The sequence below is a fragment of the Phacochoerus africanus genome, chromosome 3, assembly GCF_016906955.1.
Source record: "Phacochoerus africanus isolate WHEZ1 chromosome 3, ROS_Pafr_v1, whole genome shotgun sequence".
Lineage (NCBI taxonomy): Eukaryota > Metazoa > Chordata > Mammalia > Artiodactyla > Suidae > Phacochoerus > Phacochoerus africanus.
Window position 1 is genome coordinate 45,014,073 of NC_062546.1, and position 24,722 is coordinate 45,038,794.

A 24,722-nucleotide genomic window follows, 5' to 3' on the forward strand; every position below is an offset into this window, starting at 1 on the left:
TACAACATTGTAAGTCAACTATACTCCAATAAAATTTTTTTTTAAATAAAAAAGAACCTTAATGATAATCTAGGCTTCAAGGCTACAAGGTTTCGAGGCTACAAGGGTTGGCAGCATTGGCAGGAACAGCTGTTTTTTTTGTTTCTGTTTTTGTTTTTCCAAGACCCCTGCATATGAAGTTCCCAGTCCAGGGACTGAATCCGAGCCACAGCTTCAGCAATGCTGGATCCTTAGCCCACTGCACCTCAGTGGGAACTCCAAGAAGAGACTTTTTTTAAACCATTATGATTTTGCAATTTAGGGGGGAAAAAATACACACACACACACACACACACACACAAATATTCTGTTTAAAAGTTTAACTTACCTCCAAATCCATCAGGCACATATGTTTTAAGAACAATATTGCAGAAAATTGTTGGCAGTGATAAAGGTTTATTTCCCTCATTTCGAAGGGAGATATGTCGATAGCCTGCCTGAAGGCCATCCAGGGGCAGAATCCTCTGGCCAATCAGCCTGTTGTTGTCATCATACACTGCAATTCTCAAGACCGCCAGGTCAGGGAGGATCACCTGCCGACAAGAAACCGTACTTCGCACTGATTTTTGGAATGCAGCTCCCAAGAAATTACAACTCTAGAAATCTGGACTGTATTCATACCATTTTTAAGGATTTCTTTATGGTGAAAAGAAGCCCATGGTCAATTCACATTCCTAAAGGATACTACATAAGCCACAGTGCTCAAGCCATTGAGAAAGGTAATTGGAACAGGTTTCCTAGAAATCATTTCCTGAAAATTTTAGAAGGAACAGATGCAAAAGCTCACTAATCCAACCCTCGCCCTCTGTCCCCATCCATCCATGTAATGAATGAGCAAAAGGAGACCCTGAGAAATAGAGTGACTTTCCTTTATGTCAGGGATGGTCAGTGACAGCTGGGCCTGGATATTGGGGCTCCTGGCTTCTAATCCTGTGATCTGCCTACTACCAAGCTGCTTCTGACATCTAGATTTTTGCTGTTTTTTTTTTTTTTTTTGCTTTTTAGGGCCGCACCCATAGTATATGGAGGTTCCTGGGCTAGGGTCCAATCGGAGCTGTAGCTGCCGGCCTATACCACAGCCACAGCAACACAGGATCTGAGCCACATCTGTGACCTACACTACAGCTCATGGCAACACTGGATCCCTGACCCACTGAGCAAGGCCAGGGACTGAACCTGAATCCTCATGGATACTAGCTGGGTTCATTACCACTGAGCCACAGCGGGAACTCCCCTAGCTATGTTTTTAAGAATATGGAAAGTATCTTTGAGGAAATGCCTTATGTATAAAAGACAATTTATATATAAATTAGGATTCTCCCTTTACCTTGCACTCCCCAGTTTTTAACATATTTTGGGGATATTAAATAGAGTAAGATGAGGTAGCTAGAAACATTAACATATGCCCTAGACATCTACTCTTGCCATCCCCAAACTGAGTAAATGGACATAAGACCTGAGCCCAGGGAGTTTCCACTGTGGTACAACAGATTGGTGATGGCATCTCTGCAGTGCCAGGACACAGTTTCAATTCCCGGCCAGGCATAGTGGGTAAAGGATCCAGCATTGCCACAGCTGTGGCATAGGTCACAACTGCGACTCGGATTCAACCCCTAACCTGGGAACTCCATGTGCTGCAGGACGGCCACAAAAGAGGGGGGGGGAATCTGAGCTCAGACAGCAGAATCCCTATTCAGATATAAAAGGGCAACACAGTAATAGAAAATACAATGTTCCTAAGCCTTTTCATCTGCTATGAGCAGCTAGGACATCTTGGCTGATTTGAGCACTGTGTCTAAAGCTGGACAATGAATTGGTTGCCTATTTATGCCTAGAGGTTAAAATTTAATTCCAACGTCATGAAGATGAAATGGAGAAACCAAGCTGAAATTAGCCAACTTTAGTCATTGTACTGTTCTTTATGTGGTGAATGGGGGCTTACCTTTTGAGATAAACATACGGAACAAGAATAGTAACAGCAAGAAAGAACATAAAGTTAAAGCACTTGGCATCAGTGAAAGGCAATGTGACCTCTAAAGACCAGGGAAGGATCCAAAACTGGGATCCTGTTTATGGGGTTGGTATTACTACACGTAAAAACCAAGTTAGCTATTCCCCTATACCTCAAAAATAAATTTCTGAATTTTTAGAAATGTGTGTAGGGATTATTCATTATGCTCCAAACACTGGACATACTGATGAAAAATTTAGTTATCGTAAACTGAAAAACTTGGAAGAAAAAAAAGACATATCCAAGCTGTATATGCAATTTACACTACACTCTGATTGTAGAAGAGAAGGTGAAAATGGGGAAGTGTTGCATGGACAACAGCATTTATGTAACAGGGAGAACCTACATTTCAAAATGGTTTGCTTCGTTGAATTACATTGATCTTTTATAATCTGGTTTCTGTAAAACGGTTGGCCAATTCTGAGGCTGATACTATTTTTGTTAAATAAAAAGCTGGTTATCTGTATTGTATGCCATACAAGTGGAGCAGAAACACTTGGAAGACCTGTACCTAGTGAAGAAGCAAGGAAGCTTTTTGGTCAGGATAATAGGACAATTGTGAGAGAGAAACACAGGCATTCTTGGAGACAGCAGTGCCAGTCATGGGGTGTTCAGTATACACTGACAGAAGAGAAACAACTGGGAAAATGGTTACAAGATTAACAACTGCATCCTTACCAAGAATGACCAGTTGGACTTAGGATCAAGGCATAACATGGAGGAAAAAAACCAGAAAGCCAATACAGCACATGACACAGAACCTGTGGTAGCAACGGGTACCACACTTCGTGGAGAAACAGTACACTACCAACTGACCCAGTTAAGGACATGTATTGGCCTTAGCTTTGGTGCAACATCCTACCTATCTTCTGGACTAAAGGAACAGTGCAAGTTACCAGGTGCTTCCAGGGCAGGGAAAGGCTCCCTCATGTATAATGGTGTCCCATCGTGGAGGAGACTCTGAGCAGACTGCAAACCTGGAACTTTGGCACTGCCATGTGGGGGACTTGGCTTCTCCAAGGAGGAAGAAGAGCCAAAAGGAAGACAGGGACAAACAGAAACAGCAACCATGTGGTAGCTGCAGAACTTATGCCTTAGAAGAAGGGGAAAAAAAGAGATTTGGGTTGAATGACTGTCCCTGTATCACGCAGGGTCTACACGCTAAAGTATGGCTCCCAACTTAGCAGGGTGAGTCTGACGCATAGAAGATACCCTACCTTCCGAAACACAAATGATTCTTCATTGTAAACTGGATTGAGTCCGTTGTTCATCACCATGCGAGTTCGGAATTCCTTCCGTATAGTGTCGGTGGGCAACCCATACATATCCACTTCCACATAGGTGCCGATTTTCTTATCTGATAAGAACTGACCTGATATGACCTGGAGAAGCACAGAAAGAGGATGAGAGAAGTGAATTCGGTGTGATCATCAGTAGCAAAGAATAATCTGTAAGGAACACATTCTCTGTTCATCTTTAGAAATTTTAATTATCTATGGAAATAATGTATTTCCTTCTTTATTAAAGTAAAACATCATTGAGCAAGCACTACGTGCAAAAACTATTCTAGGCAGAGGTTCTACCTTCGAGAATCATCTAGAAAAAGAAAGAGGGAAATATGCAAGAATCAAGTGATACAAAACAATAGTGTCCACAGCACCTTCACCTAATTACCTACACCCATGAAATGAAGCAATGAAGTCAAATATACCCTAAGATCTCATCACAGCTCCAAAATTCTGTCATGCCATAGGCACTTTTTTCCCTGAATTCTTTTTAGTCTTTTTTGTTGTTGTTGTTGTTGCTATTTCTTGGGCCGCTCCCGCGGCATATGGAGGTTCCCAGGCTAGGGGTCTAATCGGAGCTGCAGCCACCGGCCTATGCCAGAGCCACAGCAACTCGGGATCTGAGCCGCGTCTGCAACCTACACCACAACTCACGGCAACGCTGGATCGTTAACCCACTGAGCAAGGGCAGGGACCGAACCCGCAACCTCATGGTTCCTAGTCGGATTCGTTAACCACTGCGCCACGACGGGAACTCCTGAATTCTTTTTAAAGTCTTGAAAAGAGACACACAGAAAGAAAAGCAATGCTAAACTGATGTTGACAACTGCCAGATAGAATCCTATTATTTTTATTTATTTTTTATAAAGACCAGTATTAATTTCTGAAAACAAAGCTCTGGAGAGACTATTTTTCATTTACTTTCCAAATGCCTACAGCCATTTATTAGTTTTTTTCCACATTATCTGATAGTTATTAATTTTGAAATTTTTTTGATGTATAATCAACACAAAATAAACTTCACGTTTAAAGCGTACAATGAGATCAGTTTTGACACACGAGCACATCTGTAAAACTATCACTATGATTAAGACAATGTATATTTCCATCACCTCCTAAAGTTTCTTTGTGCCCTTTTATCATCCATCCCTTTCATCTTTGTCTAGACAAAACCACTGACAATATTAGTTTGCATTTTCTAGAATTTTATATTAATGGAATCATATAGTCCTTATCTTTTCATTAATAAACTTAATTTTTAATACCAGTTTTTGGTTTACAGCAAAATTGAGAAGAAAATACGGAGTTCACATATACGCCTTCCACCTACCCAAATCTCCCCTACTATGGTTATTTCAATCATAATAGTGTATTTGTTATAATCAATGAACTTGAAGTTGAATTGATACTTCATTATCACCCAAAATTCATAGTTTGCATTTAGGCTTTACCCTTGGTATTGTACATTCTATAGCTTTGGAAGAACTTATAATGATGCGTACCTACTATAACAGTACATACATCTATACATACATACATAATCTATATATGTATATATAGATATATACACTATTACATCATACAGAATAGTTTCACTGCCCTAAAATCCTTTGTGCTCTGCCTGTTACTTCCTCCCTCCAAGTTGTGGTCTCTTTTATCATCTCCATAGTTTTGTCTTTTTCTAGAATGTCATATAGTTGGAATCACACAGTATGTCAGTTTTTCAGACTGGTTTCTTTCACTTAGTAATGTATGTTTTAGTTCCATCCATGTCTTTTCATGACTCGATTGCTCATTTCTTCTTAGAGCTAAATAATATTCCATTGTCTGGATGTACCACTGGATGTACCACTGTTTGTTTATTTATTATTCATCTATGAAAGGATACCTGGGTTGCTTTCAAAATTTTGTCAATTATGAATAAAGCTGCTATATACATCCCTCTGTAGGTTTTCGTATAGATATAAGTGTTCAATTCATTTGGGTAAATACCAAAAAATGCTAATGTTAGATCGTATGGTAAGAGTCTGTTGAGTGTTCTAAGAAACCGCCAAATGGTTTCCCAAAGTGGTTGCACCATTTTGCATTCCCACCATCAATGGCCAAAGACTTCCCTTTGTTCCACATCCTCTGCTAGATATTTCCTGATCTGGTGTATTTCATTAAAAGTAGCTAATAATTTCTCTATTAAAAAATATATCTTGGAGTTCCCGTCATGGCGCAGTGATTAACGAATCCGACTAGGAACCATGAGGTTGCGGGTTTGATCCCTGCCCCTGCTCAGTGGGTTAACGATCCGGCGTTTCCGTGAGCTTTGGTGTAGGTTGCAGACGCTCGGATCCCACGTTGCTGTGGCCCTGGCGTAGGCCGGCGGCTACAGCTCCGCTAAGACCCCTAACCTGGGAATCTTCATATGCCACGGGAGTGGCCCAAAGAAATAGCAAAAAGACAAAATAAATAAATAAATAAATAAATATATATATATATGTATCTCATGAAAAAGAGTAAGACTTTTAAAACAAAGTTGAGAGCCACATGGGGATCTTATAACATGATATGGAATATTTTAATTGTCATTTCTTAAGACTTTTCCAAGACCACCTGCATACCCATTTATACTATTCTGTGAGGAGCAGGAGCCTTACCTGCACTGAACAAGTGGCTGCAATAACCCCATCAACAGGCGTTTCAGAGAAGGGATCAAATGTTCGATCGGGCCGTCTCATGAAATCTGGCTTGAGAAGGTATCTGGTGGAACAAAAGCATAGACGTAGTTTATTAGTTGCCTTAATAAAGACTGAGATAATCATTATTCAAGACACTGAATAATTCTTCTCCTCCATTTCTAACTTACGAGTGAAGCTGTTAGGCAGAGGATCCTAAAGATTGAAGAGAATATCCCTGCCCTGTGAATAATCCTAAACAGGAACAGAGAAGAGGGAATGTTCTCCAGATTCCAGGCTCTGGGACGTCTACAACTTCCTGACACTATCACCTTCTCTTGACCTTGTCCATACCATGTAGCTCTTTAAATACTTACTTTTACAGCATAAAATAAAATAATGAATTGCAAAGAATAACAATGAAAAACTATATGAGCTAGAGTTACCAAAATATGGAAAATATGTGATGTTCTTTATTAATTATTATTTTATTGTATTAAATTATGAGATCTAATGGCAAGTGTGATAATCACAAAAACAATTACTGATAATCATAAAGACATTTTGAGAGCTCTCTAATAATAAATAATGATATAAAAATATTTGTGGTTTATATTGGTGCCAGAATCAGAGGTACCATTAACAGTACTATGGATTATTATCAATGTTCATAATCAAAGTAAATGGAGAATTTCAGTTAGAGGGAGGTGAAAATAAAGATGTTGCTATTTCTCCAGTTCTAGCCAGGGTAATTAGGAAAAGAAAATGAAATAAAAGGTATTTAGACTGGAAAGAAGTAAAACTACTTCTATTCACAGATGACATAATCTTTTATATAGAAAATCCTAAAGAATCTACTAAAAAGCCAATAGAACTAATAAATGAGTTCAGCAAGGTTAGAGGATACCTTCTAAATTGATAAAATCAATTTTATTCCTAGGCACCAAGCAATGAACAATCCAAAAATGAAATAAACAATTCCATTTATAATGGCACCTAAAAGAATAAAATACTGACAAATATGCTTAACAAAATAAGTACATACACTATGAAAACTACAAAATGCTGCTGAAGAAAATCAAAGAAGATCTGAATAAATTGAAAGATATCTTGTGTTCATGAATCAGAAGACAATATTGCTAAGATGGCACCTTTCCCCAAATTGATATACAGATGCAATACGATCTCTATCAAAATTCCTGGTGACTTCTTTATAGAAATTGACAGGTTGATCCTAAAATTCAAGGACCAAGAATACCCAAAACAATCTTGCTAAAGAAGACAAAGCTGGAGGTCTCATTTCAAAACTTTCTCAATTTCAAAACTTTCTACAAAGCAACAGTAACCAAAGCAACTTGGTACTGGCAAAAAAACGGACTTATTAAATCAGTGAAATAGAATTTGGAGTCCAGAAATAAATTCATATCTATGCTCAATCGATTTCTGACAAGGATGCCAAGACTAGTCAGTGGGGAAAAGAAAAATCTTTAAACAAATAGCTGGTGAGCCACATGCAAAACTAGTCTCCTCTTCCACATTATAAACAAAAATTAACTCAAAATGGATCAAAGGCTTAAATCTACAAGCTATTAACTATAAAACTCTTAGGAGAAAACACAGGGACAAATCTTTTTGACTTGAGATTTAGCAGCCATATCTCTAGAAGCACAAGCAACAAGGGGAAAAAGTACATACACTTGACTTCATCATAAAGACTTCTGCACTTCGAAGAACAACATCCAGAAAGTGAAAAGACAAATCACATAGTGGGAGAAAATATTTGCAAATCACATATATGTATCTAAAATATATGAAGAAAAAATAACCCAGTTAAAAAAATGCCGATTTCCCATTGTGGTGCAGCGGTAATGAATCCAACTAGGATCTGTGAGGACTCGGGTTCGATCCTTGGCCTTGCTCAGTGGACTAAGGATCTTGGCGTTGCTGTGAGCTGTAATGTAGGACACAGACACAACTTAGATCCTGCATTGCTATGGCTATGGTGCAGGCCAGCAGCTGTAGCTCCAATTCGACCCCTAGCCTGGGAACTTCTGTATGCTGTGGGTGTGGCCCTAAAAAGCAAAAACAAAAAAACAAAAAAACAAAAAAAAACAGGCAAATGATCTGAATAGACAATTCTCCAAATAAGATATATAAATGGCCAGCAAGCACTCGAAAAGATGCTTAATGTCAGTCATCAGAGAAAAGCAAACCAGCACCACAGTAAGATACTCAGACAGACTTTGAAAACAAACCTAAAGGAGTTCCATTGTGGCGCAGTGGAAATGAATCCTACTAGGAACCATGAGGTTGCAGGTTCAATCCCTGGCCTTGCTCAATGGGTTAAGGATCTGGCATTGCCGTGAACTGTGGTGTAGGTTGTAGATGTGGCTCGCATCCCTCATTGCTGTGGCTGTGGTGTAAGCTGGCAGCTGTAGCTCTGTTTGGACCCCTAGCCTGGAAACCTCCATATGCTGCAGGTGCAACCCTAAAAAAAGGCTGTGGTTACCAAAGGGGAAGGATGGTGGGGGAAGGGAAGGAATAGGAGTTTGGGATAGTAATATATACACTCTGGTGTAGAGAATGCATGGTCAATGGGGACCTGCTATATAGCACACGGAAATCTACTCAATATTCTGTGATAACTGGGATATTCTGGGAATGGGTATGTGTATATGTATAGCTGAATTACTTTGCTGTATAGCAGAAATTAACATAACATTGTAGATCAACTATACTTTAATAAAATTGAAAAAAAAAAAAAAAGCTGCCACCACACACACACTGGGATAGCTATAATAAAAAGAAGTCAAATAATAGCAAGTACGGATGAGGAGGTGGAGAAATTGGAGCCCTCATACGATATTGATGGTGGGAATGTAAAATGATGCGGCCACTTTGGAAAATTGTCTGGTGTTCTTCAAACAGTTAAACACAGAGTTACCATATAAGCCAGCAATTCTACTCTTAGTTTAATCAAGCAGGGCCCTGTGGGGCTCCTGGGCACAAAAGCCTTTCTGTGTCCCTCATTTCTTGTCTTTATGAAATCAGCCTCATTCAGCATCCATGGCCTTCCCTGAGTTCCAAGGGGCAGGTTCAGACAGTTGCTGATCAGGGAAGGATGGGGATGCAGAGACAAGGGAGGAACTTTCAAGAAACAACAGAACAGACTTGGGGCAGGATCCTGGTTTCCTCCAAGGGGTACACTTAATGACTAAGCACCTTATACACCAAAGAGAAAAGTTATATTCCTTATGCTTCTTTTAGGAATGAATACTTTAAACGTGAACAGTTTGGAGCCCTTTCTTGTGCTTCTCCCTGGTTAAATTTGCACCCTAAACGCAATCACCCATAAGGTAAAGATTGGGCACCCTGGAGTTCCTGTCTCAGCTCAGCAGAAATGAATCTAACTAGGAACCATGAGGTTGGGGGTTCGATCTCTGGCCTTGCTCAGTGGGTTAAGGATCCGGTGCTGCCATGAGCTGTGGTATAGGTCCAGATGTGGCTTGGATCTGGTGTTGCTGTGGTTCTGGTGTAGGCCGGCAGCTGTAGCTCCGATTCGACCCCTAACCTGGGAATCTCCATATGCCGCGGGTATAACCCTGAAAAGACAGAAAGACAGAAGAAAAAAAAAAAAAAGATTGGACACCCTAAGCACAACTGTCTGTGGGTTAAAGATTATTAGCATATGATGTATTTCAGGAACTTTCCTAGCCTGTCCTAATCTCTGATCAATATGCCCTTTTTTTGTGAATTCTTTTGTTCTAGGCAGTAACCCAGAAGACCACCATGATCATGCCGAGATCTCCTATGCCAGTTGTGATGATAAGATTCCCCCTAAGAAGAATGCACATTTGTCCCAATCCTGATTCCTACCTGAAAACTATTTTTCTCCTTTTTACTATAAAACTCCCCACAATTCTTCCCAATGAAAGGGTACAGTCTTTAAGACATTAGTCTGCTGTGGCCTCTTTTCCCTAGCAAAGCAATAAAAGCTATCTTTTTCTCCTTCCCCCAAAATGATCTCCACATTTCTATTCAGCACTGGTAGACAGAGGCCAAGTTTAGGCAACATGAGGTGTAGACCCAAGAAAAGTGAAGACTTGTCCATGAATGTCCATTATGCATAATAACCAAAAGACAAAAGCCATCCAAAAACCATCCACTGAAAGATGAATGGATATTTAATAAGAGAAATATCCATACAATGGAAAATTATTCAGCAATAAAAAGGAAGTACTGACACATGACACAACATAGGTGACCCTTGAAAACATGTAGAATGAAAGAAGACAGTCATAAAAAGGTCACACATTATATGAATCTTTTTACATGAAATGCACAGAGTAGGCAAAAATATAGTAACAACATGTACGTTAGCAGATGCTTAAGGCTAGGATGGGGGCAGCTAAAGGGCATGTTTTTCTTTTTTGAGGTGATTAAAATGTTCTGAAATTGATCTCCAACCATGTCTGCCCCTTATCCCCACTGCATGTTGTCACAGAAACACACCTCGGCTGAATCCCATAACTTTCATGAAACTTGGGCCAAAGAACTTCATCTCTCTAAAAAAAAGTCTTTAAAAAAATTTAGAAATTTTTGTTAGAAATAACTCTAACTGCAGACAGGAAAATTCCACACTGATATGAGCAATATATAAAGGCAGACAAAAGTACTTTCCTCAAAATTTTAGGTTTGCTTTTAGATAAAATAGTCAAAATTTGAGAAGCAAAACTTTCATATTCCTTAGGAGTATAACTTTTACTAATTTCACCTCTATATGATATCAAACTTATTACTATCTTTTAACATAAAATTGGAGTTCCCGTTGTGGCTCAGTGGGTTATGAACCTTACTACTATCCATGAGGATGTGGGTTCAATCCCTGGCCCTGCTTAGTGGGTTAAGGATCTGGTGTTGCCGTGCACCGTGGTGTAGGTCACAGACGAAGCTCGGATCTATGACTGTGGTGTAGGCCAGCAGCTGCAGCTCTGATTCGACCCCTAGCCTGGGAACTTCCATACGCTGTGGGTGCAGCCCTAAAAAGCAAAAGAACAAATAAATAAATAAATAAAAATTAAAAAAAAAAAAAACTGCAACCAAGAAGGAATTCTGTGGCATGATATTTTTTCTTAAAGGAAAGTTTAAAGTCATGTTTTTTTTAGTTCTGACAGAGTTGCCAATCTTTGCCAGCTTCTAAGTCTGAACAAAAAGCGTTAAAAAAATAAACCCACATTCCACTCGGAGGTAATCATCAATAAAGACACTCTGAGGATGACACTTATCTTTTATTTTTTCCCACACCCTTGGGATATGCAAGTTCCTGGGTCAGGGATTGAATCTGTGCCACAGCAGTGACAATGCTGGATCCTTAACCTGCTGAGCCACCAGGGAACTCCTGTCTTTACATTCTTAATGACTTGTGAACACAGCCCTGTGGCCCCACAAACTAAGTTGGTCCTGCCTGGTGTGTTTCAGTGCAGGAAATGAACTCATTCCAAGCACATGAACAGGAGCTGCAGAATCAGAGGACGGCATCATAAGGAAGTTCATCCTATTTCCTCACACCCAAGATACCATCAACGCTCCGTCATTTGATTTACCAGCAAGAAAATAAAACAGCTGCTGATTATAACTATATGATGCCATGGGAGTTCCCATTGTGGCTCAGCGGAAACAAATCTGACTAGTATCCATGAGGACGCAGGTATGATCCCTGGCCTCACTCAGTAGGTCAAGAATATGGTATTGGAATATTGTAAACCAAGTATGTTTCAATAAAGTTTTATTTAAAAAGAAAAAATAAAATAAAAAAGGATACAGCATTGCTGTGAGCTTGATGTAGGCAGCAGATGCAGCTTGAATCCAGCATTGCTGTGGCTGTAGTGTAGTTGGCAGCCATACCTCCGATTTGACCCCTAGCTTGGGAACATCCATATGCCATGTGTGCAGCCCTAAAAAACAAAAACAAACAAATAAAAAAAGATGCCATGGGTTTTAAGATGATTCTAATTTGACAAAGCTATAGAAATGTGCATCATTGAATCATAAGACATCATACTATTTGGATAGCAACCATCCAAGTTTCTGTGACAGTCTGAAAAGACTTGAGAAATTAATCTGCTCTATTTTGTTTCATTAGGAATTACAGAAGTGTCTTTCATTTTTCTATCTTTGAAAATGAGTCTTTTTTGTAAAGTATAGTTGATTTACAATATTGTGCCAAAGTGACTCAGTCTTATTTAAATATATATAATGTAAAATTATCACATAATAATATATATGATATATAGCAATTGTATATCATAATATATATGATATATAGTAATATATTATGATATATATATAGTAATACATATATGATATATATACATATATTCTTTTTTTTGTCTTTTGTCTTTTTAGGGCCGCATCCACGGCATATCGAGGTTTCCAGGCTAGGGGTCTAATCAGAGCTATAGCTGCCAGCCTACGCCACAGCCACAGCCAATGCCAGATCCGAGCCATGTCTGCAACCTATACTGCAGCTCGCAGCAACACGGGATCCTTAACCCACTGAGCAAGGCCAGGAATCAAACCCACAACCTCATGGTTCCTAGTCAGATTCGTTTCCACTGTGCCATGACGGGAACTCCTATATATTGTTTTTAAAATATAGCTTTCCATCATTCCTATCCCAGGATAGTCCCCTGTGCTGTACAGTAGGACCTCACTGCTTATCTATTCTAAATGTAATAGTTTGTATCTACTAACCCCAAACTCCCAGTCCATCCCATTCCCTCCCCACTATCCCCTGGCCCTCCCAACAAGTCTGTTCAGATACTAAAACTGCCACCAAATGGAAGAAATTAACTACGTGATGACCACAAGTAGTAGCTCCCAGAACTACTGGCACCTGAGGATTGAGTTTATCTCTGTGAGGTCACTCTGTTACCTCATGATCAACCAGTCAGAGAATGGCACACAAGCTGATCACAGACCCTGGGACACCCCTCCCCTACCTGGCCTTTAAAAATACTTTACTGAAATCCTTTGCAGAGTTCAGGGTTTTAGAGCACAAGCTACCCATTCTCCTTGTACAGTGCCTTACAATAAATGCTGCACTTCCCTGCACCACAACCCAGGGTCAATAGATTGACTTTACTGTGTGCAGGTGAGCAGACTCACGTTTGGGTCACTAGCACTGGGACCCCTTTTACATGGAAACAACTCCCCTACCCACATCAGGCTTAGCCATTGGACAGCTGAGGCAGGAATGAAAAGTTCCTTTGGCCTCCGTGGGCCACAGAAAAGGTTCTGGGAAGGAGCACAGTCAGATGTGAACTATGCAGGCTGCCTAATGGACTCCTCACAGGCCTGGTGTGAGCAGATCCTTCATTTATTCTTGTGTGATCCCTACCTACGACCAACCAACCTCACTTTCACACAGAAATTTGCAGCTCATGAAGTACTGCAAGTACACTTAGTTCAAACTCACTGAGCTGTCACAATAACCCTGGGGTGGTGGGCATTTCAGACTTCATTTTATCAGCAGAAAGTTGAGGTTCAGGATCTAACACACCTGTCCTGAGCAACACCAACATGTGAACACCCAGGACTCAAACCTGGGTCAGGCAGGAGCCCAGGGTTTTTACCCACCCCCACAGCACACAGCTGCCCCTGGGCCCTCACTGCCTTAGCCCCACTGGGGGTCGACCCATCAATTTACATACGCAATCTCCTGGTTATAAATGCTTTGTAGTAAATAACAAAATAGCTTAAAAAATACTCTGGGAATTTCCATTGTGACTCAGTGGTAAAGAGTCTGACTAGTATCCATGAAGACTCAGGTTTGATCCTGGCCTTGCTCAGTGGGTTAAGGATCCAGCATTGCCTTGAGCTGTGGTATAGGTCGCAGATGCAGCTCCGATCTGGCATTGCTGTGGCTGTGGCACAGGCCTGCAGCTGCAGCTCTGATTCTTCGACCCCTAGCCTGGGAACTTCCATACGCCATGCATGTGGCCCTAAAAAGGGAAATAAATAAATGATAAGTACTCTGAAATGTGTATTTGGCTGTTCTCTTTTGAGTGACATAATTTTATTTTCCCTGTTTTATTGAGATATAACTGGCATGTAACACTGTATTCATTTAAGGTGTACGATTCATATTTTCTTCAAGTGTCTGTGGTGTAGGATGGTAGCTACAGCTCCAATTCAACCCCTAGCCACAGAACTTCCATATCCCACAGATTTGCCCCTAAAAAGACACACACACACACAAAATTATTTTGGAGTTCCCATTGTGGCACAGGGCAAATGAATCTGACTAGGAACCATAAGGTTGCGGGTTTGATCCCTGGCCTTGCTCAGTGGGTTAAGGATCCGGCATTGCCGTGAGCTGTGGTGTAGGTCGCAGATGCGGCTCAGATCTGGCATTGCTGTGGCTCTGGCATAGGCCAGCAGCTACAGCTCTGGTTAGACCCCTAGCCTGGGAACCTCCAAATGCCACAGGAGCGGCCCAAAGAAATAGCAAAAAGACAAAAGAAAAAAAAAATACACAAAACACACAGCAGAGGAAAATGTCCTGTAAGCTTCAGGTGGGTGATCTGGGTAATAGGGTTGTCACCTATGGGTGGAGGCACCCTGGTGGGTAGGATTGTGCATTCTGAATCCATAATTGCTGAAACTTTATCTTGACTGGCTGTTTTTAGTGATGGAAATTAGATATTCAACGAGGGAGGCCAAAATGTCCTGCTGAGAGCAGCTGGGATGAAATGGTAACTCTACTGGGTTAGTTTAGAGGACTTTGGGCAGTTGTTTGGGGTTATTTACCTATGGAGCTGCTGGGGGACATTTGCATGGAGAAAAAAAAATGGCCACGCATTTTTTTTTTCATCTCTCTGTATAGAATCTTAACTTCTTATTTTCATTTAACCTTTCAGCGTTTCAGTGAAATGAACATTTCTTATTTCTTTACTCAGTTTGCAGATTTTAGGCAGTACTATTGAGTAAACTAGAACAACCATTCATAGCATTGTTTTTTTAGTAACTGCTATTTACAAGACATGCAAAACAATCGAGAGAGGACAAAGCTCTCTTTCCAGCTAACATAAATTCCACTTCACACCTAGGTCTTCATTATATACTAAAACTTCATTCCTCTATTTGTCCTAAGTGAAATACACATACTTAATGTCAGTGTCTCACATGGATGTCCAAAGAGCAGGGATCATTATCTTTCCTAGTTATAAAAACCTCTGTTATTGAATTTAAAGTGATAGCATTAAACTCTAGAGTGTGCATAATACACTGCTTAACTAGTGGTTTTTTTTTTTTTTAATCTGCTTCATAAAACTGGGGTGACAAAGAATGTATGTTGCAGATGTAATTTACCTGGGGATTTCATTTGTTTGTATCCCATCCCTTAAACCCAGCTTAAATGCAGCAACCCCTAATTAAAAATGACACGGTTTCATTACAGCTGTAGTATGGAGTGTGGAACAGGGTGACAACAGTTTAAATCACATTACTCACCCGCATGATCCATTATACTCAAATTTCCCCTGATTCAATTGCATCGCTAAATCTGTCAAGAGACAAAAAGAATTTAGTAGCTCGTCTCCTTGGACAAAGAAGATCTTGACGGGGTGATTTTCAACAATAGAAATAAGAGCCCAGACTGGAAGGTCCTTTTGAACACCACAAGGTTCTTCTGGGTCTGTTTAAGGCACACAACCCTCTCTCCCATGTTGAAATCACCTTGGGTTTAATTTAAATTAAACATCATACGTGTCTTCATAGGGACCACATTGGCATTGCTTTAAAATTTGGATTCAGGAGTTTCCGTTGTGGCACAGCGGAAATGAATCCGACTAGTAACCATGAGGATATGGTTCGATCCCTGGCCTTGCTCAGTGGGTTAAGGATCTGGCATTGCCGTGAGCTGTGGTGTAGATTGCAGATGTGTCTCAGATCCCGTGTTGCTATGGCTATGGCATAGGCCGGCAACTGTCCTAGCCTGGAAACATCTATGTGCTGCAGGTGTGGCCCTAAAAAGCAAAATAAATAAAATAAAATAAAATAAAATAAAATTTGGATTCAATATGTAAGTCATATGATTGTTGAATTTGTATTGAGAGTACACATGTCTAACCTGATATATGGTTGGAGAAGATTCACTTTACAATCCCAGAGAAAAGGTACACTGCACAGACCCAGTTGGGTCTTTCGAATATAAAATTTGATTAAAAAGAATCAAAAATAAACTAGGTAAGGACAACGTAAAAACTGCTGACTTAAGGAGAATTCTTCCAGTGGTGTCTATACTGGCAGGACATGCCTTATGCTTTTTCTCTTGCAGGCAAACACAATCTTCCTTCTTTTCATGAGCCAAAGCAATGGGTCGGTCAGCTGATGGATTTTTTTTTTTTTTCTTCTCAAAATGTTGCCATTAAACCCAACCTTACAGAAGAAAACATAAGCTGACCTAGTGAATCAATTGCTTTTGGATCATTTAAGTTATATGATGGACTCACTGACGACAAGAATACAATATGACTCCTTCTTAAGTAAGTAAAATCAGCAGTGCCTTTTTTATCGTACTGTCTCTGCTAGAAACACTCCAGGATTGAGCTGGTACTTGGAAATAGTGAGCATTGCTAGAGATGGTGTGCAGAAATCAGACCTCAGCTCCTGGTCACCGAGGAGCAGGACACACAGATAGGCCACAGGAATGCAAGTCATAGGACCTTTCAATCAGTCCAGATCACAGGGAGCAAGGCAGACTGAGATTCACAAAGTATGGTGGAGAGACTCAAAAAAGAAAACGCCCTCCAATTAGGAAACTTGGGAGGTATACTCATACAGCAAAGAACAAAATGAGAAAGTTTTTTGTTATTACTGTTTGTTTTTAAACCTATTTTAGGAGTTCTGGGGATTAAGGCTCTGGCTTTGTCACTGTGGCAGCTTGAGTTGCTGCTGTGGCACAAGTTCCATCCCTGGCCCAGGAACTTCAACATGCCTTGGGCGTAGCCAAAAATAAACAAATAAATAAAATAGAAACCAATTTGTAAAGACCATGCTGTGGCGTTACCCATAGAAAATGGCATAGAAGGAGTTCCCGTCGTGGCTCAATGGTTAACAAACCCAACTAGCATCCATGAGGACTCGGGTTAGATTCCTGGCTTCGTTCAGTGGGTTAAGGATCTGGCTGCAGACACGGCTCCGATTCTGCGTTGCTGTGGCTGCAGCGTAGGCCGGTGGCTATAGCCTGGGAACCCCCATATGCCGCCAGTGCAGTCCTAAAAGACAAAAAAAAAAAAAAAAAAAAAAAAAAAAAAGAAAAGAAAAGAAAATGGCATAGAAAGCTCTTGTAGCATATTTCTTACCTGTTTTAGGTGAGCAACCACAGTCCATTATGTTTGCTATCTCTATTCTTCACATCGTGAGTGTAGGCTATTAGGCAAACTTTGAAAACTTAAACAATTTTTGTTTACGCCTTTATAAAAATTGAACCCCCCCTTGTAGGGGAAAAAATGATTATGTAATATATAACTTGTTCCTCAGAGTACACTGGGGAGGAACAAGTTATACATTAGTACTTCTAAGGATATATAACTCTTTAAACACCATTTTAGCAGAATCTGCGCTATAATACGCTGCACTTTTACAACGAGGTGCCACTATATTGTTGATTGCTGTGGAATGTTAACCATGGGAAGGGCATTTTCCAAAGGAGAAATGAGTCACAGTTACTGTACAAAGATACTGAAATTCTTCTCATTTCATTCCGTCTCTGGACAAGAAGATAAGTTTGCTCCAAAAGGAAGAAAAATTAGAAATATTTGGGGGGAAAAAAAGACAATGTGTAGCAGATTAGTCACAGCATTTCCAAAAGGAAATCCAATTTAAATCGAAATCTAGTATCTTCTATCATTATTTTATTGCTCTGTTTTGATTTTCTACAAACCTAGCAACACATTGTCTTGCCATATGTCCGTTTCCTTTAAAAAATGCCCACGGACAACTGATGGCACTATTGGCATGGTTCTGTCAAAGCGTTCTCGTGGAATCTGAGGTCACTGGACATCAGCTCCTACCTGGGGTTTGATAGTTCAGTGAAACCATCTGGCAACCAGCGTTCCAGAAAATCTGAGGCATGTAATTACTGGAATCGACTCGGCCTCCCTTGGGGTAAATGCGACTCATTTGCCGTTTGTTATAACTGTGTAACATATTAAGGAAAATGGAAAAAAAAAAAAAAGAGTATTCCGGCAGCAATAAATAAAGAACAAAGAGCCAAAATGACGGCTATCTAGATCAACAATGACAAACATGCAGACCGCAGAGAATACATTTCACAGGTCTCAATGATGCTTAAGAGGAAAAAACACAGGTGACTGTGTGGATTATAAAACAATTCGCATTTGGGCAGGTTTTCCCAGCTGCTGTGGCCTTTCACATAGAGTTATATTTCACATATAATCACAAGTATATATCAGCCTTTTTTCTGTTTTAGAGGTTCCTGCCAAACCCAACATTCACCAACCACTCCTTCCACATAATACATAAGGATACTTCACGAATTCAATCGCGTGCGTTTTCAAGTAGCCTAGACCGACCGACTCGTTAAAAGAAGACATGTTATAATGAATATTGCGTTCTGTAAAGAAAAGCAAAGATACACTTAGAAACCCTGCCATCAAACCCTCACAGAGAGATAAGTGATAAATATAATTAATTACACCCTGAATCATGTGACCCTGGAGGCAGATGTTCCCTTATTATATCAGTAGCTCCTACTTTCATGAATGTCCTGTGGATGGAAACGGCTAACTTTAAAAAAGTGTGTGATGAATTAAATTTGGCATACCATTTGCCATCCACAGCCACCCCTGAAACATGTAGTTTTGATGATAAGGATGGCTTCTCCAGTCCAGAAATAATTATGAAAAGGGTGAAAATACTTTACATGTTTTCGGAAGCCAGCTTTTGACTAACGGAGATCTTATAAAAGTGTATCTAATGCAAGAGGCTATAGGCTCTTGGAGTGATACCAAATCTACAGTCCCTCAGAGCCACCTTGTGGACAATGTGGAGAATGACAGCACAATGCCCCCCACATGCCAAGCACAGGTGCTCCATAAAACAAAACCAGGGTAAGACAGAACACGCCAAGGCCAAAAAAGAAAAGGGCAACAAGTCAGATCACCGCTCACAGCATAATAAAAGAAAAAGCAGACCAAAAAAGGCAATAGCATTTAACCTTTGGTGTTACCTTCAGCCACATGGAAACCTTGAAACTTGACGGGCTGTGCATAGTTGATCATTGTGGACAGATACGGATGGATGTTAGTGGTAGCACCTACATATTTATAAGATGCCATCCACGCCTGCTCATCTTCTACAGTAACCAGGCCCTACGAGTGCAAGAAAGGAACATGCACGTCAGTGACTTTAGCGGGACTCAGATTTATGCCACAAACTTCCTCACTAGAGATAATTTGCACATACACAGAGTAAAAGATTAAGACTTTTTCTTTCTCTACGATTATGCTAAATAAAGGATGACTTCAAGAATTAATGTCTACGAGTTCTTGTAGTGGCTCAGTGGTAAGGAATCTGACTAGTAACCATGAGAACATGGGTTCAGTCCCTGGCCTCACTCAGTGGGCTAAGAATCTGGCATCGCCATGAGCTGTGATGTAAGTCGCAGATGGGGCTTGGATCCAGAGTTGCTATGGCTGCAGTGTAAGCCGACAGCTCAGCTCTGATTCAATCCCTAGCCTGGGAATTTCAATATGCCACAGGTGCTGCCTTAAAAAGACCAAAAAAAAAAAAATTTAATGTCTATCATAGCTCCAAATAATGCAAATGGAGATAACAGTAAAATATGAAACTTACCCTACATTTTGGGGACATTTTTTACATTTTCAAAAGGTTTAAAAATATTCCAGAATTACACTGAAGTTCAGAGCAATGCAATGAAATATGTATAGCAGGTATTACTGTTCATAATTTCACAAATTGTGGCCTAAATTCAAAAACAGTGGTCCTTCATTTTCATGCACTTCTAGGCTTGTTACATCACAGATTCCTGGGTTCCACCCTCAGAGTTTCTGATGAAATGAGTTTGGGGCAAAGCCCAGGAATTGGCATTTCTAACTTCCAAGTCCTAATGATGTGTCTGGTCTGGAGACTACACTTTGCTTACCACTGCTTTGGAAATCAAGCCACATACATAAATGGTTTATGGTATTATTATTATTTTTTTTTAAAAAAAGCTTATTCTCAGAAGGGTGTGATAACCTACCACACAGGACATATTAAAATTGCATTATTTTGCATAAAGGAAAAAAGAAACAAATTAGTTTACTTCTTAGTCAATCAGAACAAAACCAACAAAATCAACAACAACACAAATAATGCCTTCGAAAGTGATCAACATTTCCTTGAGGTTGATACTGATGAATAAACTGCCTATTCACATTAATCAATTCCTTAGTTTAAAAACTGGTCAGACCATTTGTTTACCTGATAATTTAACATTCCAGATCATCAAACTGATCTCACCAATAAAAATCCTGAGCTAAATAATCAAATAATGTAACTTGCTGGGATTTTTGAAAATCATTTTTTTCAGGGAGTTCTTGTTGCAGCTCAGCCGTAATAAACCCGACTAGTATCCACGAGGATGCTGGTTCAATCCCTGGGCTTGCTCAGTGGTTAAGGATCCAGTGTTGCTGTGAGCTGTGGTGAAGATCATAGACACAGCTTGGATCCAGAGTTGCAGTGACCATGGCGTAGGCCAGCAGCTGTTGCTCTGATTTGATCCCTAGTCTGGCAACTTCCATAAGCCGCAGCTGCGGCCCTAAAAAGCAAAAAAAAAAAAAAAAAATTCATTTTTTTTCTTATGTTACCCCCACCCTGCCATACACACAGCAAATCAGCAGAGGGATATCTGATTCCTTTCTTGTGTGTTTGATAATAAGAAGTACCACCAATACCATATGCCGGTTACTGGGCTGAATCCCTTTATGAACAACCTTGTTACTGTCAGTCACCATGTGTAGCAAGGATGAGAGTCCTACCCATTTGTCCACATGAGAAGATTGAGGCCTTAAAGATTAAAACATCTTGGTCACAGCTACCTAATAAATATCAGTGGCCAAAGTTCAAACTGTCCTTTGTTTCCTTTGTTGACCCCAATACCTAGTGAAATTCTAAAAGAAGAGAATGTCACAAATATCCTGGGAGAGAACTGGAATCAGACCTAACCAATATTATTCCAAGCTTAATAGTAAGAAGATAGGCTCTTACTCCAAATAAGATAGGACCCCACAGACAATAAGAAAGTGTTTTCTGAAGCTCTGAAATGTGAGAATCAAATTACAAGGCAAATTTCTGCCTGTGGCTGCCATTAGACTCATTACTACAATAAACCACATACATGTACTAAGAGACCACTTTGATATCATGAACTGTGGAGAGGTTAAAAGCAACTAAAAATATGACTTTCCTTACAATAAAGTCAACATCAAATAATGCTCAATAAAACTACTAGAATGTGTACAATGTGAAACTAACGATCTTTCAGAATGCCAATATAGCTGGAACCAAGATCACCTATCTATTTTGCTATGACATGAATTCGCCTGTCGGGAGACATTTTTCTACAATCTTTTCTTAGCCTCTTTGCTTCTATTTTCTATGCTGAAAACACCTTCTTGTCCTGCTTTACTTTATCCCATATTCCTCTTTGAAAAACAGTCGCAATGCTGGTAAATAACTTAAGCTTAAGAACAAAGACCAAAAGGCATAAGTTATTCATGTGGTCAGCTGAATGAGGACATAATGCGTTGGTGTAGGCATGCCTGACCTGTGCAGACTGGCACGCCTTTTGCACAGCATGATATGTCCTGTTAAAATAAGAGAAAGAGAAACCTCATGCCCCCAGGTTTATGAGCAGTTGTTAGCAGAATATGCATTCACAAGGAGAACAAGGTGCAAACCTAGGCACGCCAGGTAGATAGGCATGCCATCTGCCTAAGCACAATGATGATTCTCTAGGTACCCTGCATAGACAGCTAACGCCTGGCTTTCTCAATGCTAATGGTTGTTAAATGCCTAAAGGTCAGAATAAAAGCTTAACCAGCTATGTGACTTTTAAAATAATAAAAAACTGTATCCTGCACCTACAACCCTCTCCTCACTTGATGTAATCCTAAAGAGCACAATAAAAGCAGTGTCGTCTTTTTGAGGCGGTGCTCTTGATCCCTGACCTTGAGTCTCCCAGTTCCCACCTTTAATTAAGATAAATGTCTCTGTGTCTTGTTTTATGTTAACTTTTTCATAAGTTTCACAGCACCCGTTCTTCAGCCCTCACCTGCTGAGCTGGACTCGGCATTTGCTGACCTAGAGGTCATTTTTAATTTTCAAATTCAGTGCGCCGACAATTATGTACTCCTAGGAATAAAATCTAGGAATTTTGAATGAGGAAAATGCCTAATTGCACTAAACACTTATTTTTAGGAAAAGCATCTTATTTGCCTGCCCTTGGTTTTGTGATTTTTATCAGGATACAATTATTTCATCGCCATGATTAATTCTTTCTTTGGAAGACTCTTATGAGTAGATGCAGTGAGCATGTAAATATTATACCTACTTATAGAAGTTTGGAGTTCCCTGGTGGCCTGGTGGTTAAGGATTTGGCATTGAAACCAACGATCTTTCAGAATGCCAATATAGCTGGAACCACTGATGTGACCTGGGTTTGATCCTTGGCCTGAGACCTTCCGCATGCTGTGGGCGTGGCCAAAAATAAATAAATTTAAATAAAATAAGCATGTAGCCTGAAAGTCCATGGGGCAGTGGGTGAGGAAGAATAGAGGAAGAACACTTAGAAAAAAATGTTTGATATCTGAGGGCCACATAATGGTTTCTCATAATGGAAACAAAATGCACAGCGAAATTATTTTGTTACCTTTTTGTTGTTTTCATGTTCAAGGTCATCTGAAGCCTAAATTAGAGAAAGAAAATAATTTACTTCTCTAAAGGGCAAAATTCCTAATTTATTAGCCATACATATGTATTTAAATACATACAAGTGCATGTGTTATTCTATTTATTTGTTAAGATGGGAAATTACTAGTAACTTAAAACCAGGGACAAAGGAGAACTAAAGGATGGCCTAACTCTCTTGTTCACCAGAAAAGCTCATCTTAATGCTGATCTCCCTTCTTTGTTGATAATCTTCACCTATTTTGATGCTTCCTTATGATAATTTAGTCATTAATTTAGTTAGTGATAATTTAGTTAGTGATTTAGTGATGGGGCTTGGGAAAATCCATGTGGCCACTTCCTCTGGTTTGTAAAGGGTCACTCTTCAGCTATTTAACACTCCCGTCTGGGTGTTGATAAGGCAGCATAAAGTTAAGCACTGAGACTCAGTAGGCATCTAATAGCCTGAAAGCAGTTTGCAGTTCTATCAGAAAAGGGAAGTACTAATGGCAGTATTCTTCTGGCTTAGCTCAGCAGACAAAGACTCTCACTTTCTTAGCACCTAATGCATACACCTACCTACACCTTCACCTACTGTCTTCAAGGATTAAGTATTGCTGCGCCCATCAAAGACCACACCCTCACATCACCATGACCCCGCCCACTCTCGCCTAGAGGGATTCACAGGCAGCTATTCCCTCTCTCCTGCAAGACTAACCGCTCCCTCTACTGCACCACTCCCAGCAGCTTGCAAACATTTATCCTAAAAATGACACTCCCTTGACTCTTTGTATTCCCTTTAGCCACCAGCTCCCCTTTACAACAAAACTGCTCAGAAATACAGTGTCTCCTCATTCACATCTGTCTGCTCCGGGGGCTCCAATCACCCCATTGAAACCCCTTTTTTTAAGATTGCCAATAACTCCCAGGCTGGCAATCCGGTGGACACGCTTGCCTCTTCTTACTCAATAGTATTAAAAACCCAACCACTTTTCCAGGAGCTAGGAGGTGGGAGAAATGAGATGTTGGTCAAAGAAGAAGAAGATCCGGGGATCCCATGTACATCATGGTGACGAGAGCTGACTATACTGTACTGTATACCTGAAAGGTGCTGAAAGCGCATATCTTAAACGTCCTCACCACACACACACAGCTCATCAGAAACATAAAGGCAATGTGAACTGATGGATGTGCTAACTTACCTTACTGTGTCAATCATTTTGCAACATATACATATGTATCAAATCATCACATCATACACCCTAAACTTACACAATATTACATGAGCTGGGGAAAAAACTCCATCACTTCATCTTTCTCTCACCATAGTTCTCTTGGCCTCCTCTGTCTCACTGCCTGATTCTCCTCCCATTTCCCTGGCCATACCTGGCTTTTCTTTTCTGGCTCCTCGCCTGTGAGCCCACCTTTAACCAGGGCTCCACCTGGGGTCTCCTGTTCTACCTCTTCTCATGCATTATCACACTTATTTCCATGGCTTCAAATACTACCTCTTGGACTCCCAATTTATATCTCTAGCCTGATCTCTCTTCTCGTTCTAGATACAGGTGATGAGGATATGAATGACAACGGTGAAGGTAAAAAGGATGATAATACAGCAGCAACTAAGCCTTTGAGTTACGATGTGTCAGGCACCATTCTCAGCTCTTTATAGAACCTATACCCATTCCCTCTTCATGATGGACCAAAGGAGCAGGTGCTTTTATCTTCATTTTGCAGATGTGGACA

General features: G+C 40.2%; 1 protein-coding gene across 7 annotated transcripts in view; it reads right to left on the reverse strand.

Annotated features, from left to right (window-relative positions):
- The window catches only part of PLCB4 (phospholipase C beta 4), a 485,858-nt gene that overhangs the window by 63,438 nt on the left and 397,698 nt on the right, over window positions 1–24,722 (reverse strand). For 6 of the 7 annotated variants that reach the window (XM_047771687.1, XM_047771685.1, XM_047771688.1 and 3 more), the window contains 8 exons: window positions 22,960–22,995; window positions 19,255–19,396; window positions 18,555–18,639; window positions 18,077–18,201; window positions 15,513–15,564; window positions 5,982–6,084; window positions 3,268–3,432; window positions 368–572 (listed from right to left, as the gene is read on the reverse strand). In XM_047771687.1, coding sequence (XP_047627643.1) covers window positions 368–572; window positions 3,268–3,432; window positions 5,982–6,084; window positions 15,513–15,564; window positions 18,077–18,201; window positions 18,555–18,639; window positions 19,255–19,396; window positions 22,960–22,995 — 913 coding nt within the window. The remainder of the gene's footprint in view (window positions 1–367; window positions 573–3,267; window positions 3,433–5,981; window positions 6,085–15,512; window positions 15,565–18,076; window positions 18,202–18,554; window positions 18,640–19,254; window positions 19,397–22,959; window positions 22,996–24,722) is intronic. The other variant, XM_047771690.1, reaches the window with a different exon arrangement.